At 41.6% G+C, this 12,430-nt stretch overlaps 1 protein-coding gene across 1 annotated transcript; it reads left to right on the top strand.

Annotated features, from left to right (window-relative positions):
* Positions 1-8,153: 8,153 nt before the first annotated feature.
* On the top strand, positions 8,154-12,000 carry LOC134418959 (general transcription factor IIE subunit 1-like). Its single transcript, XM_063157984.1, has 4 exons — positions 8,154-8,761; positions 10,028-10,229; positions 10,762-10,988; positions 11,378-12,000. The coding sequence occupies exons 1-4, from the start codon at positions 8,314-8,316 to the stop codon at positions 11,770-11,772; spliced, it is 1,272 nt and encodes a 423-aa protein (XP_063014054.1). The 5' UTR covers positions 8,154-8,313; the 3' UTR covers positions 11,773-12,000.
* Positions 12,001-12,430: the final 430 nt, after the last annotated feature.

The raw sequence follows: 12,430 nt of genomic DNA, 5'->3' as shown, positions 1-12,430 counted from the left end.
GGTGCAAGGAGAAAAATGCAAAGAAAAAGCTGGATTTCACCTCAGTGGCTGGCAGCAGCAGCTTATGGCAGGATCGTGCTCATGGCATGGATCATCAGATGAACTCCTGCTTTTGGAGGGCCAGAACTGTTAGTGAGAAGGGCACACCCAAGCTCTCTGAGCAGTAAAAACCTCTCACCCTTTGGACCAGAAGAACAAGATGAGCCAGGAGTAATGCTCAATCAAAGAACTGGCACAAGCCACAGTTTGCCTTGGGAAGAAAACTGCAGATATTTATAATGCATTTTGTAAGAAGCTGGCTTTGACAGTTAAGAGAGTCTGAAAACTGAACCTACCAGTTGGCCAAAGGCTGTGATCTAGAACCAAGCAGACCGTGTGGTTTTTCCCTTGAGCTCTGCCTACCAGTTTTTCAGACCATTGTAACGTGGCAGAATCAAAGATTTTAAAGGTCCTTTGTAACTATGTCTGCTCCCACACAGTTCCATATGGGAGAGGACAATAATTAAAAAGGAGCTAGCCTGTTTACATACCAAGAAGCACTATACTTAGGACATTTCTGATCTACAGTGAATCAGAATTACATAAATTGTATATGGGACAATCTCAGTCTGATCTGTTTTGCCAAGTTTGTTCTCCTAGCTCAAGGGTTACACATGAGCAATAGAAGGATCCCAGTAGTGAGACTGCCTGTGCTGGAGATTCTGCATTTAAGGTAACTCCAGTCTTTGCTTAATGTTTTGTACTATTAGTCTTGTCTTTTAAACTTGCTAAGTTTTCTCTATTTGGGAGATACAAAGTGTAGGGAAAAAAAAACATTCCTAGGTTTTTTCCTCTTTATATTTCAGTGAAAATGGGTCATCTCAGTAAGAAAGATTTTTTTTTTGTCTGCACTAAAAAGGATTAGATCACAAGCACTGAGTTGTAGCAAAGCGTTGCCATCATGTTTTTAAAGCGGAACTTTAATTCAGGTACCTGGATTAGACATAGTCTAATGTTTGGATTAGACACAGTCTTTTCTCAGGCTACACCTACCATCTGAATTGCACCAGTATTTAAACCTTTCAGTAGTTACATATTATTTGCATCTGCTTAGTTTCCAAAATGCTACATTTACATTTCTGCAGGAGGTGTACATGCACCATCCCCTGAGAGCTGGAAACAGTTCTTTTAAGACAGCCATATCCAGCTCCATGAACCTTCATGCCTTCTGTGGGAACCAGGTGGGAAAAAGAAGTAAATGTGACTGGATGGAAAGGAGAAAACAGGGAAAGGGGAAAAAAAGTGAAAGGAGCAGGAGCTAGTCAGAAAATGTCAGAGGAAAGAGAAGTAAAACAGCACAAGAAGACAGACAATAGTGGCAGGCTATGAAGATCTAGCAACTGCAGTATGCTCCTCCACTGACCCTTCCTTTGCTGTCAGCTGAATCCCCAACCAAAATGTGCCTCCTCATCTGCAGCAACTGCTGTTACCATATATTTTCAAATTATGCTGAGAGATAGTAGATCTAAATTGATTCTTTAAGAAAAGAATATTGAAATCAAAAATACCTATTATCTCAAGCAACTGTTCTTCAGATTTAAAATCAAGATAAGTTACATTAGAAGTATACTCAGGCTGTGAAGTGGCCAGAAGCATAGAAGCCATTCATTCCCCTCTCTTTTTGAATCAGATACACTCTCTTTGTATGATCCCAAAATTCCCTTTGCAGAGATCCCTTCTTTTGCTCACTGCACACGATGGGCTGCATTCCTGTGAAGAATGAGAACAACATAACAAAGGAAAAACCTGTTCCAGTTTTCAAGGCATCTCTCTTACAAGAGAAGGGATGATGTTACAGACCAGACACATCTCAGTACACAATGAGTCCACTAAACTCTCACCCAGCTCTGCCAGGTGCTGCCCAGGCAGTAGGTTGTGGTGTCTAGCTGGTACCCAGTCTGTGATACCAGGGGTTGTATTTTGGAAGTACTGATGCTGCAATTATATAAAGTACTGTAAAGTGAATCCTAATTTTTTTACATCTCACTTAAGTCTCTCAAAACTATCCAGCAGTCTTTATTTCAATCTCTGTACATCAGAGCTCCATATGTAACACAGGCAAAATATTCCCTTACTTTTCTCATTATCAGGAAGATAAACTAATGCAAAAAGTCTAAAGCTGTCAAAGAAAGTTGATTTAGTTTGATTCCAGCAAGTCTTCAAGGATCATGGAAGGGAAAGCACCATAGGGAAACTGATAAAAAAATGCATCACTTCAGTGCAAGGTTTATTTGGTTCACAAAATAAGCAGGGCTCAGAGCATGCTGAACATAGACACCCCCATGCTGGCTGAGGCATTGCCTTTGTGAAAGGGCCAGCACAGGGAAAAACAGGAGATGTGACTGTGTGATTAAGAGCTCTGCAAGCACAGGGCAGCAGGTTACATACAACCACTTACTATGATTCTGGTGTTTTCTTATTTTGTAGTGTCTGAGCTAGACGGGTCAAGATTTTAATTGATGAGAATGAAAGACACAGCAGACTGTCTGTGAGAGAGAGACAATAAAAGAACTTGACACAGATCCCATTTACTCCAGGTGTGCACCACAACCTCCCACCATGCCATGTGCACCAGCCTCTGCTCTGCAATGGGTCAAGCATACCACATTTGCTTTGTGCAGATCTTCCCTACACCTTTGCCCTCCAAAGCAGCAACCCACTAATTTTCTCCTCCAACCTCTCATCAGACTCTATATTTATTTCTCCCTCCTGAGGCTGCTCAGTTGATTATCAGCCTCCTTCCTAAGTAGCCTGCAAGTGCAGTGCATGCCCATATCATTCCAGATAAACATCCCAGCCACCCAAATGGGTTTGAAAGGAAGCCAAGTGACTTTGCCTATCCCCGTCTCAAGCTCCCACTTTCAATAATGTCTGTGTTACACAATATCACAACAACATACCAGCACCAATCCTGCTTCCCACGGCCCAGGTGCCAGTGCTACCTGCAGTCTGAAACACCTTCTTGGTTTTTTTTAATAAATACCACACTTTTTTTTTTTTTTCTGCTTGGCTCTGAGAGTGCAGAGCTGGGCCAGCACCTCTGTCTGCTGCATGGGGGTTAGCTGTCCTTGCCAAAGGAGTTGTCAGCCACAGCATGACAGGTGACAGCTGTTTCCTGTTTCTGAAAGCAGTGTTACCAGCCACACCATCCCTCTCCTTAATTTAGAAAGCTGTTTTGTTGTCATCTGGTTGTACACTTCCACATGCAGGCTGAGGGCTGTAACAGGAATAACAGCACTGAGGTTACACGACACCCACAGGAATTGTTTATTGTAAACGTTTCCCACAGACTAAAGCCAACAGGTAGCAGCAAGCAGTCCTGCTCCCCTGCATTTTCTGCTGTAACATGACAGCAAAGGAGCATGCTCAAGAACCCCTATATGGAATGAGGTTCAATGTTACCTTGTGGACATTCTATGTTTGCAGTTGAAGATTCATGCCAAATATAGTTCTCAGCTCTGAGTACCTGCCAAGTGGATTCTTACAAATGGGAAAACAAAGAGCACTAGCAGAATTTTTCTCAGCATATGGGATGAAACCAATCTCTGTTACTATAAATGACAAAGCAAGACCAGAGCCAATATCAGGGATTTTTTTTAATAGTCACTTCTTCTTGCAGTTTCTAAAAAGCACTCTCAAACCTCTAAAGTTTTTGAATCTAAATTCCTGGTTACAACACTAAATATGAGGGATTTTTTTTCTGGTATCCACCAGTTCTCAGAGGCACTACCTTCTGTAGTGACATTTACAGATGCCAGTCCCACAGTCTGTCCTGTGCAGACAAACACCCACACCTTGAGTCCTCAGTGGACCCACGTGCCTGGCAAGTCAGAGAGTCAGAAATGCAGCAACACACAGCAGTAACAAAAGCACAGTACATGCTGCAACAGGTACAGTGGAGCTGTAAGTCACTACAAAACACCAGCCTCCACTGTGTGTGTAAAAAAAAGTTCTGAAAGAGGCACAGATTTGAGATGAAATGTGATGATTGCAATCCTAACAGAATTCAGTATTTTAACTCTGTACTGTACAAGGTCTAGCAACCGTATTTCAACGTTGTTTTTAAACAAAGATATCTAATCCATAAAATGGTATCCATAACTTTGTCTTCTAGAAAGGTACAGTGAAAAATTGTTTTTTCTTTCCTTTTGAAGACATAAACCACCTAAAAGGATTACTAAGTAAAAATATGGGAACTAGTAACCATTCCAGTTTTTCCTTTAATATACTAAGATTTCTAGTTGGGTTTGGTTCTGAAAGCTTCTAAACAAATTATGTAAATTACCTATCCTAAGTACTTGGTTCACAACAACAACAAAAGGAGTTAATGATTATGTTACTTTTAGTCTTCTAAAGTTATGCTAATGAAAACACTAATCAAAAATTGCAGTCACATTTTCAGTCCTTGCCTGTTGTAGGTGGATTGCATGGAGCAATAAGATTTATAGCTTTATCATGACACAACATTTATAAGGCTGAACTCAGTTGCTAATGAAATGTGATCTGGGGACTCTTGCACCAGCTGGGTGATGATTAGGGCTTATCACAGATAGGTCTAGGAAAAGGCTGGGAAATACTTAAGCTTGTTTTGCAGTTGCTTTGAGCTCTTAGGAAAGGAGCAATTTCTCTACAACATCAGCCTGAGGTTTTCTGCCCATACAGGAGAGGTAATGATAATGTTTTTAACTGATTTGCAAGTAGTAGGATTATATGAAGTCTGGCAAAATCCTATCAAATCTTTCTGGCTTAGTGCCTTTTAAATTGTGAGATGGGTACTTTGTCTTCTCAGACAGCTCAAAAAAATGTTAATTAAGCAATTGGCTTCAGAGAAACCTTGCAAAACTTGCTCTATATGATGCCTCTTGACTTGAAATTCTGCTTCTAATAGTTGCCTGCTGGCATAACAAGCAATTCTGCATAAGTTTCCCACAGCAAAAAGAGCATCCTAAATGTAGTTTCTGATTATGGGAATGGCTCCATATAAACTATAAACAGCTGGGTCACTCAAACATCTAAGTTATTGAATATTTTTTAAAATAAATGTTTTAAGAAGATAGCTCCTACCCTCATAAAAATAAATACTTTAAAAGCAGAGAAAGTTCAAAGTTAAACTCTGATTTCTAGAATATCTTATCTATACATGATATCAGCTAGGGGAAAAAAGGCAGGAAAGAATCTGTGTGAGTAGTAGATTATCTGTCTCTTTAACACAGACTGTAGCTCAGCTGCAGAGCAGAATTCTGTTTAAAGCCCTTCTGACTTCAGAGGGCTACACACTTCCTGCTCCTTTCCTTGGTAAGGGTGGTCTCCAGCTCCTCTCAAAAGAGAACTGATGCCTGTCAACTGAAAACTACATAATAACTTTTTAAAATAAGTAGTTTTCATGAACCGTGAGATTTCAAATTGGGTGATTAAATGATTGAGAGGTTTTTCAGAGTGGATTGGAGAAACAAAACATCAAATATAGCAGAGCACAGTAGAAAAAGCTTTCCCCTGTTTTTATTTGAAGTAATTTTTATTATAAAATACACTCAAATTTGATTTTGTAGCCTAAAAGAAAGATTTCTTGAGGGGGTTGGTTTTTTTTCCATGAATGTCTCTTATTCAGGTCAAGTTCAGTCATTTTTGTAAAAGAAAGCCATTTCCTTTTCTATTGAACCAAAGGCTTGAATATTTAAAATTTCCCTACAAATTTTAGGACAGTGAGTTCTATCGATTTGTTTTTGAAAAAAGCTGCTCACTTGAATCCCAGAATGTGTTCATGATACTGAAAGTATGTGTTTAGGTATGGCAGGGGGCAAGGTGAGGCTCTGTTGTATGGTTGTGGTGGGGTTTCCTGGAGATGGTGGAGTTTCTGTGTGTTTGGTTGGGGTTTTTTTCCCATGACTATTTTAATGGTTGTAAGACTGTACCTGACAAGCTTTCAACATCAAAGTGCTCAGAAACACTTCAGAGTAGTGCTTGCTTTAGAGATGCAAGCACAGAGAGCTAGCCTGAGCTAAGGACTCATCCAGAGAGTTGCTAGGTCAGCAAAACTCCTGCTTACAGTTCAGGTGCTACTGCTTCCCTAGTGATGTTACCCACTCATCACACTCCCTCTGAAATAATTTCATTCTGTATATGACTTAGGGTAAGAAAAGGAGTCAGGAGAGCTGCACCTAATACAAGTCCTTTAAGTGCCAGCATTCTGCTGACATACTAGCCAAGAACTAGATGAAGAAACAGTTTTGTTCTTTTTGTTTAATACTGCCACAATCCAACTGGAGGTCATATGACACAAACCCACCCAGAGGGCACCCGGCCTTTTCTGAGCTGCATCCCAGACCAATGCATGTGAGCAGTAACATCCCAATGCAGATGCTGGGGCTGCCCTTGGTGCTCCTCAGCAGGGCTGGGCTGGGTTACAGAATTCCATAGCTGGCTTTCCTCTGGGCCTGTACTGGAGGCTACAGTGCCACCATTCTGAGGACTTTGCCCAGTGTGGAAGGACAGGGCTCAGTGCTCTCCAGAGCACTTCCCTGAGGAAATTCAAAGCCATGCTACTCTTCTCTGGAACTGGCTGAGGATACTGTCTATCCTTTCCTTACTGCTAACTATAAAGCACTGCACAGAAAAAAAGTTCAAAATTAGGCCAGAAAGAAGAAGAAACAGAATCATAAATTATAATATTTTTCTGTGGATTAAATAGGTTAAGCCCCTTTTGAGGATGAGGGCAAAGGAGAAGTGAAAGAGTAACACAAAAGTAATAATAACAACAAAAAGAACAACTTTTTAAAGTGCTTACTCATGAAGGCTTTTGTCAAAAAGCACAGAAATGCTGCTCTTAGTCTGAGAAAGATTGCCAAGGAACAGACTGATGTTGCCAAAGCTTCGCTCCTTACTGCTGTTAACTTTAACTCTCTTGGATCAGAAAAATTTAGGTTAGGAGGAGGATCTGGAGGCCACCTGGTCCCTTTCTCATGGCAAAATTACTCTCAAAGCCAAGTCAGTCTGCTTTGGCTCTTGTCCTGTTGGAGTACAGAGACTCAACCTCTTTCCTGGACAGCCCATTCCAGTGTTCCCTCACTTTTCCTGTAGGAAATGTAGGTCCACGTGGTGCTAACACCTTCAGGCTTTCCAGACTCAGACCAGCAGGTTTCCATTGTCTTTGCTTTCCATAACGTGTACCCTGTGAAGTGCAAATGCAATCACAGCCCAAGTACTAGGCTAGTGCAAGTGGTTCCATTTGTTTAACTAGCATTTCTGATAAAGGTTCCCTGGAAGCTCTGACAGCAATATGCAGTTACCTGGGCTGCAGCTTTGCCACCCTCTGCAGTGGGTGCCAGGGCTGGATGTAGTGTGCCATAATGTGCCATCCTCTACCCTCACAGCTCCTGACCCAGTGGCTGCAGCTGCACTCTGCCTGAGCATTGCATGGCTCCCTGCAAAACCAGCTGCTAGGGGCAGCAGTGTCAAATACTACTGTAGGATTTTAACATGCCTCAAAGAAAGGCATTGACATTTGGCTTTGTTGAAACACATCTTAATTTTTTTCTTCTCCCTCCTAACAAATAAGAAACCATTATGACAGTTGGACTGATTAAAATTAGTTACATTCTCCTTAATGAGATTAGGAATATGGCCAGAAGTCCTACTTCTAGATGAGAAGAGCACTAAGGGATAAAATGTGCTGACTACCCTGTGCCGAGGGCCAGATAACTTGGAGCATCCTGTGCCCCAGCTTTGCAAAATCTTTGCAAAAGAAAAAATATCACAAGGAGCATGCGAACAGGTGCTCAAATACCTGCTGGGGCTTTGCCACTAAGGCAGATACAGTTTCAACTAAGATTTCTCGTCCTGAGCTTTATTTTTGAAGGCTTTACTTTCACTTCTGCTCTGGCTGGCTGTGAATGCAAACAGGCAGACCGAGACATGCAAGTTAAATGTGCTGTCTTCTGGGAGGATTATGAACATTCTGTAACACATTTTTCTAGATATCTTCCTTTTACACATTTTTTTACACAAAGATGATTTTTACACAAGGGGACGTAAATATTTCAGCAGTAAGCATTTTATTTTAAGATTAGATAATTTCTGATACCTATTAATATCTTCCCTATCCCCAATGCAGGTTAAGGATTTTATATTCCTCTGTTCAGCGAAGACTTGCCAAAGTGCAGCACAGCAAATGACATGTTTTACACCTGGCTGTGAGGGCCACGAAGGGTGTGCTGCAGCTCACCTCCCTTCTCTTTGTTGTACAGCACTTCTCCAGTGGCAGCGGCTCGGCTCCTGATGGAGGAGCACAGCGCTCCCAGCGAGGTGCCAGCAGCCCTGAAGCGCCTGGCCAAGTGCACGGCGCGGGGTTTCTATGGCGTGGAGTGCTCCCTGGCCCTGGACGTGCTGATCCGCTACCCCTGTGTGAGGGAGGAGGAGCTGTTACAGCTGCTCAGGTACGAGCGCAAGCAGCTGCGCACGGCCCTCAACGCGCTCAGGGCGGACAAGCTGCTGAAGCTGCGGGTGCGAGCGGAAACGGGGCCCAGCGGCAAGAGCACCAGGCACAACTACTACTACATCAACTACAAGGTGCTGGTGGATGTGGTGAAATACAAACTGCATCACGTACGCCGCAAAATAGAAGCAGAAGAGCGGGATTCAACGACCAGATCCTCTTTTAAATGTCCATCTTGCTCTAGCACGTACACAGACCTTGAAGTCAATCAGCTCTTTGATGCATTTACAGGTGTGTTACTTATATTGCTTATTTGCTGTTATCTTAAAGAATAACCCTGATAGCACAAAACTGTTTCCAAAGTGAACTTTGCAATAAAAGCACATTTGTTAGAATGTGCTTCTTATTTGCTGGTGAATGAGGGCCCAAAACAGGGGATGCTGGGAGGTGAGGGAGAGAAATGCTGCCTCTGTAGAACATGCCAAGAAAAGGAAGAATAATCTTGAATATAAGAGCTGGGGTTGAGAATCAGATTCCAGGCCTCAGCTTTGCTTTGAACCTGGTTAAGTAATCTTAACTAATGCATGTCTTGTGAGTCTCACTTCCTCATATGGAAATATGAACACAGCACTGTCTTTACTCTGCTTTGAATCTTAGTTAATCCATTTGTGTGGTCAATCCTTCTGACTGACAAGTTGGACAAGATGGGTAAAACCGTTTGCAGTCACCTACTGTAATAAGCATCTTGCAGCTCAGTGGCACCAGAGCAGAGTTATTCTCCTGGGCTGGAAAGTTCAGGCTCCTCACAGGTCAACATGACACATCCACCCACAGCAGAAGTGGTGTCAGAGCTTGTGGATCTTGCTTCTCTAAAATCAAAATAACTAAATAGAATATTATTTCAAAATGAGTCAATATGGCATCATGTGCAATACATTACTCAGAGTACAGTACTGTGCTGACATCTGGGTCATGGGATCTGCAAAGGATGCCAGAGCCAGGCAGAATGAGCCTTACATATGACTAACCTGAAATGCCAACAGTGAAATTTGCGTCCTGCCACTTGGCAAAATCATCCCTTTCTTTCTAAATGGAGGGGCTCTGTCGAGTTACTGAAATGCAAATATTGAAGCTGGTGATATATTTTCACAGAATAAGCTTGAAGTTTTGTTTGTTTTCCTGAAGACATAAATATGGGTTTTAGCATATTGCCTTGACTACGACACAACTAAAACCAGATACTACTTATGCTTGAAAATGTCTTCTGTTACATTAAGAACTAAGATGAGGCTAGAGAAGAAAAAAATAAACTGATGATAGTACATGTCTATCCAGCTTAAATTTCTTTCCCAAGACATTTCTCACTTGCATAACAAGTGTATAATACCAGTCTGTCTCAACTTTGCCTGTAGAATCACATTCCCCTAGTTAATGTGAACAAATGGATAAAGCCAGAACGTCTGCATAGATGTCCAGGCTGCAGGCTGCTTACCAACATCCTGCTGATCTTTTTGCATTCTATGAACATGAGAATTCCCACTTTGGAAAATGTTGCAGAGACTTTTCGCTGCACTTACTGCAACACGGAGGTAGAGGAAGATGGCTCGGCGGTTCCGAAGCACGGCGCCCAAACGCTGCTGGCCAAGTTCAACGAGCAGATGGAGCCTCTCTTTGTGCTGCTGCGTGAGACCGAGGAGATTGTGCTGCCCTATCACTTGCTGGAGCCTCAGCCAACAGAAATACCAGAATTATCAGAAAGGTATGAACACCACCCTAGAACTTCTGATCAATGCAAATCCCCCCAACAACTTACCAGTTGTAAAATCCTTGAAATACTGAACTTGCAGCCTATGTACTCCGTTCTGCTTTGTTCAGTACAGTCAGCTGTTTAATGAAGAAATCTGTAATATTTAAGGCATCCTAAATTATTGCTATACCTTTTTAAATCTTTGATGCATTTTTTAAAGTCATTTATTCACCAGATTATTCCTTCTGCTAATGTTCATAGCCCTTCCTATAAGAAAGTAATATTTCTCTATCAGTGTGCTTCATCCAGAGATGCACTACTGAAGAGACCTTGCAAAAATCAACGGTTCAGAACCATTTACCTCTGAGAGGCAAAAGGGAATGTAAATTATTAGAGCACTTGTTAAAGCTAGCCTGCTAACAAAACATGGTTTTGAGGGTTGCTTGTTTGTGATTGTTGATCAGGTTTCTTAAATGGGAACTGGGGTGGGGGGAAGGGGTTGTTGCCTGAATTCTATCTCTTCAAAATGTGACACCTCATTCAGCTTTGATCCAAAGCTGGGCTCAAGTGTGCTGGAATCCTGCAGCCGCCCTGAAAAATGGGCACACAGAAGTTCTGCTTTTGGCCTTGCATACACCCAAAATTTAACTATTGATGTCCAAGACTCAAAGCAAGAGAAGAAAAGAAGAGAAAAAGCAACTCAAAAGCAACCTATCTGGTTGTCACAGAGCACTGTGGAAGGAGCAGCAACAGCCACCATCAATAGTGTTGGTAAGTTTAGTGAATTCACCAATTAATTCTGCAGCCTTAGTGTAAATACAGCTTTCCCACTGAAAATCTAGTGAGCTTGGTTTAGAAGATACTGCTTCAATTCTGTGTTAGTGGTTATCAGACCTTAGTTTCCAAAATCTAGTTTTAAGACTGACTGACATTATATTCCTAAAGCCAGAGATCAGATGTGTCATAAAACTTCTAGCTTTAGCCACGCAGTAATTAAGTGGTAATTTTTACAGTGGAAAGCTCTCAGAAACGTCTGTTATTTTCAAGAGAATTCTAGTGTGGGTAAAAAAGATCCAGAGTAGAAAAAAATAATCTATGTAGGATGCCTATGGGGTAACTGTAAACACTTGATCCCTCTAACACTAAGTGTTGTTTATTAGGAGTAAATGCTTCTGAAGAAACTGAAGAAAATGTTAAAGAAACTGTCCCTGATAATGAAATCATCAAGAGTCTTCTGATCCATGAATCCAAGCCATCATCTAGCACAGACCAGGCTGCTATTGTCAAAAGCAAACTGCATGGATCACACAGTGATAGCAGTGAGTTTGAAGAGGATGCCAAGCACACAAGAGGAGCAGGAATGAAAGTAGCAGGCAGCAACTTTGAACAAGAGGAGGAACAGGAAACTCTGGATCCTATTTTAATGGTAGCTGGCCAGCCCTACTCATATGGCCAAGTTAGTGAAAACCCAGAGCTTGTGTCTCTCATGACAAATGAAGAGAGAGACACTTACATAAAAATAGGACAGGAAATGTTCCAGTCTGTCTTTGAGTAACTACTACTGTAAGAATATCCAACCTTGTACAGAATGGATGAAGGCTTCTGACTTATGTTCTTCAAAGTTTACCACTGAAGGGTTTTGTTTGAACTTGCTCTTAAGCAAGATGCTAATCCTGTAGTAGGTAACTACAGTTCAAATATGATCACTGCAGCCACAGCAAGTGTTGTTTGTTATTGTAATGCTTACACTTTGTGGATGATGTAATTAGTTTTGGAGCACGAATCATTTCAGGATACATTTGGATCTGATTAAAATAACATTTGAAAAGTAGTGATGCAATCTATAATAAAAAATAAATTATTCCACCTCTCTCCCAGAAGTAACAGTTACTTCCAGTAGTGAAAATGAGTCCAAATCCAGTATGAGTTGGTTTCATTCCATATGTGTGTTCCACTGGTTAGGTCACTCACAGTACAACAGTGAAGGACAGGTGTCACACAGCAACCTCCTTGTAAGGGAAGAGTTCTTACTAAATTGCATTAGCAATAGATGAGAAGCAACTCTGGCATCTGAACTTTCATCCTAAGAATAATTTTTCCAATTCTTTTTACTCAGGGCACTACAGTTCTGTCTTGAATGGTGAACTGTGCAAGGGGCACTGGACAGTAAAATATAGCATTTCACTTTGGTCCAGATGGGTAAGGGAGCAAGG

This window comes from Melospiza melodia, chromosome 5 (assembly GCF_035770615.1).
Source record: "Melospiza melodia melodia isolate bMelMel2 chromosome 5, bMelMel2.pri, whole genome shotgun sequence".
Classification (NCBI taxonomy): Eukaryota; Metazoa; Chordata; class Aves; order Passeriformes; family Passerellidae; genus Melospiza; species Melospiza melodia.
This window is presented reverse-complemented; position numbering and strand designations above follow the sequence as displayed.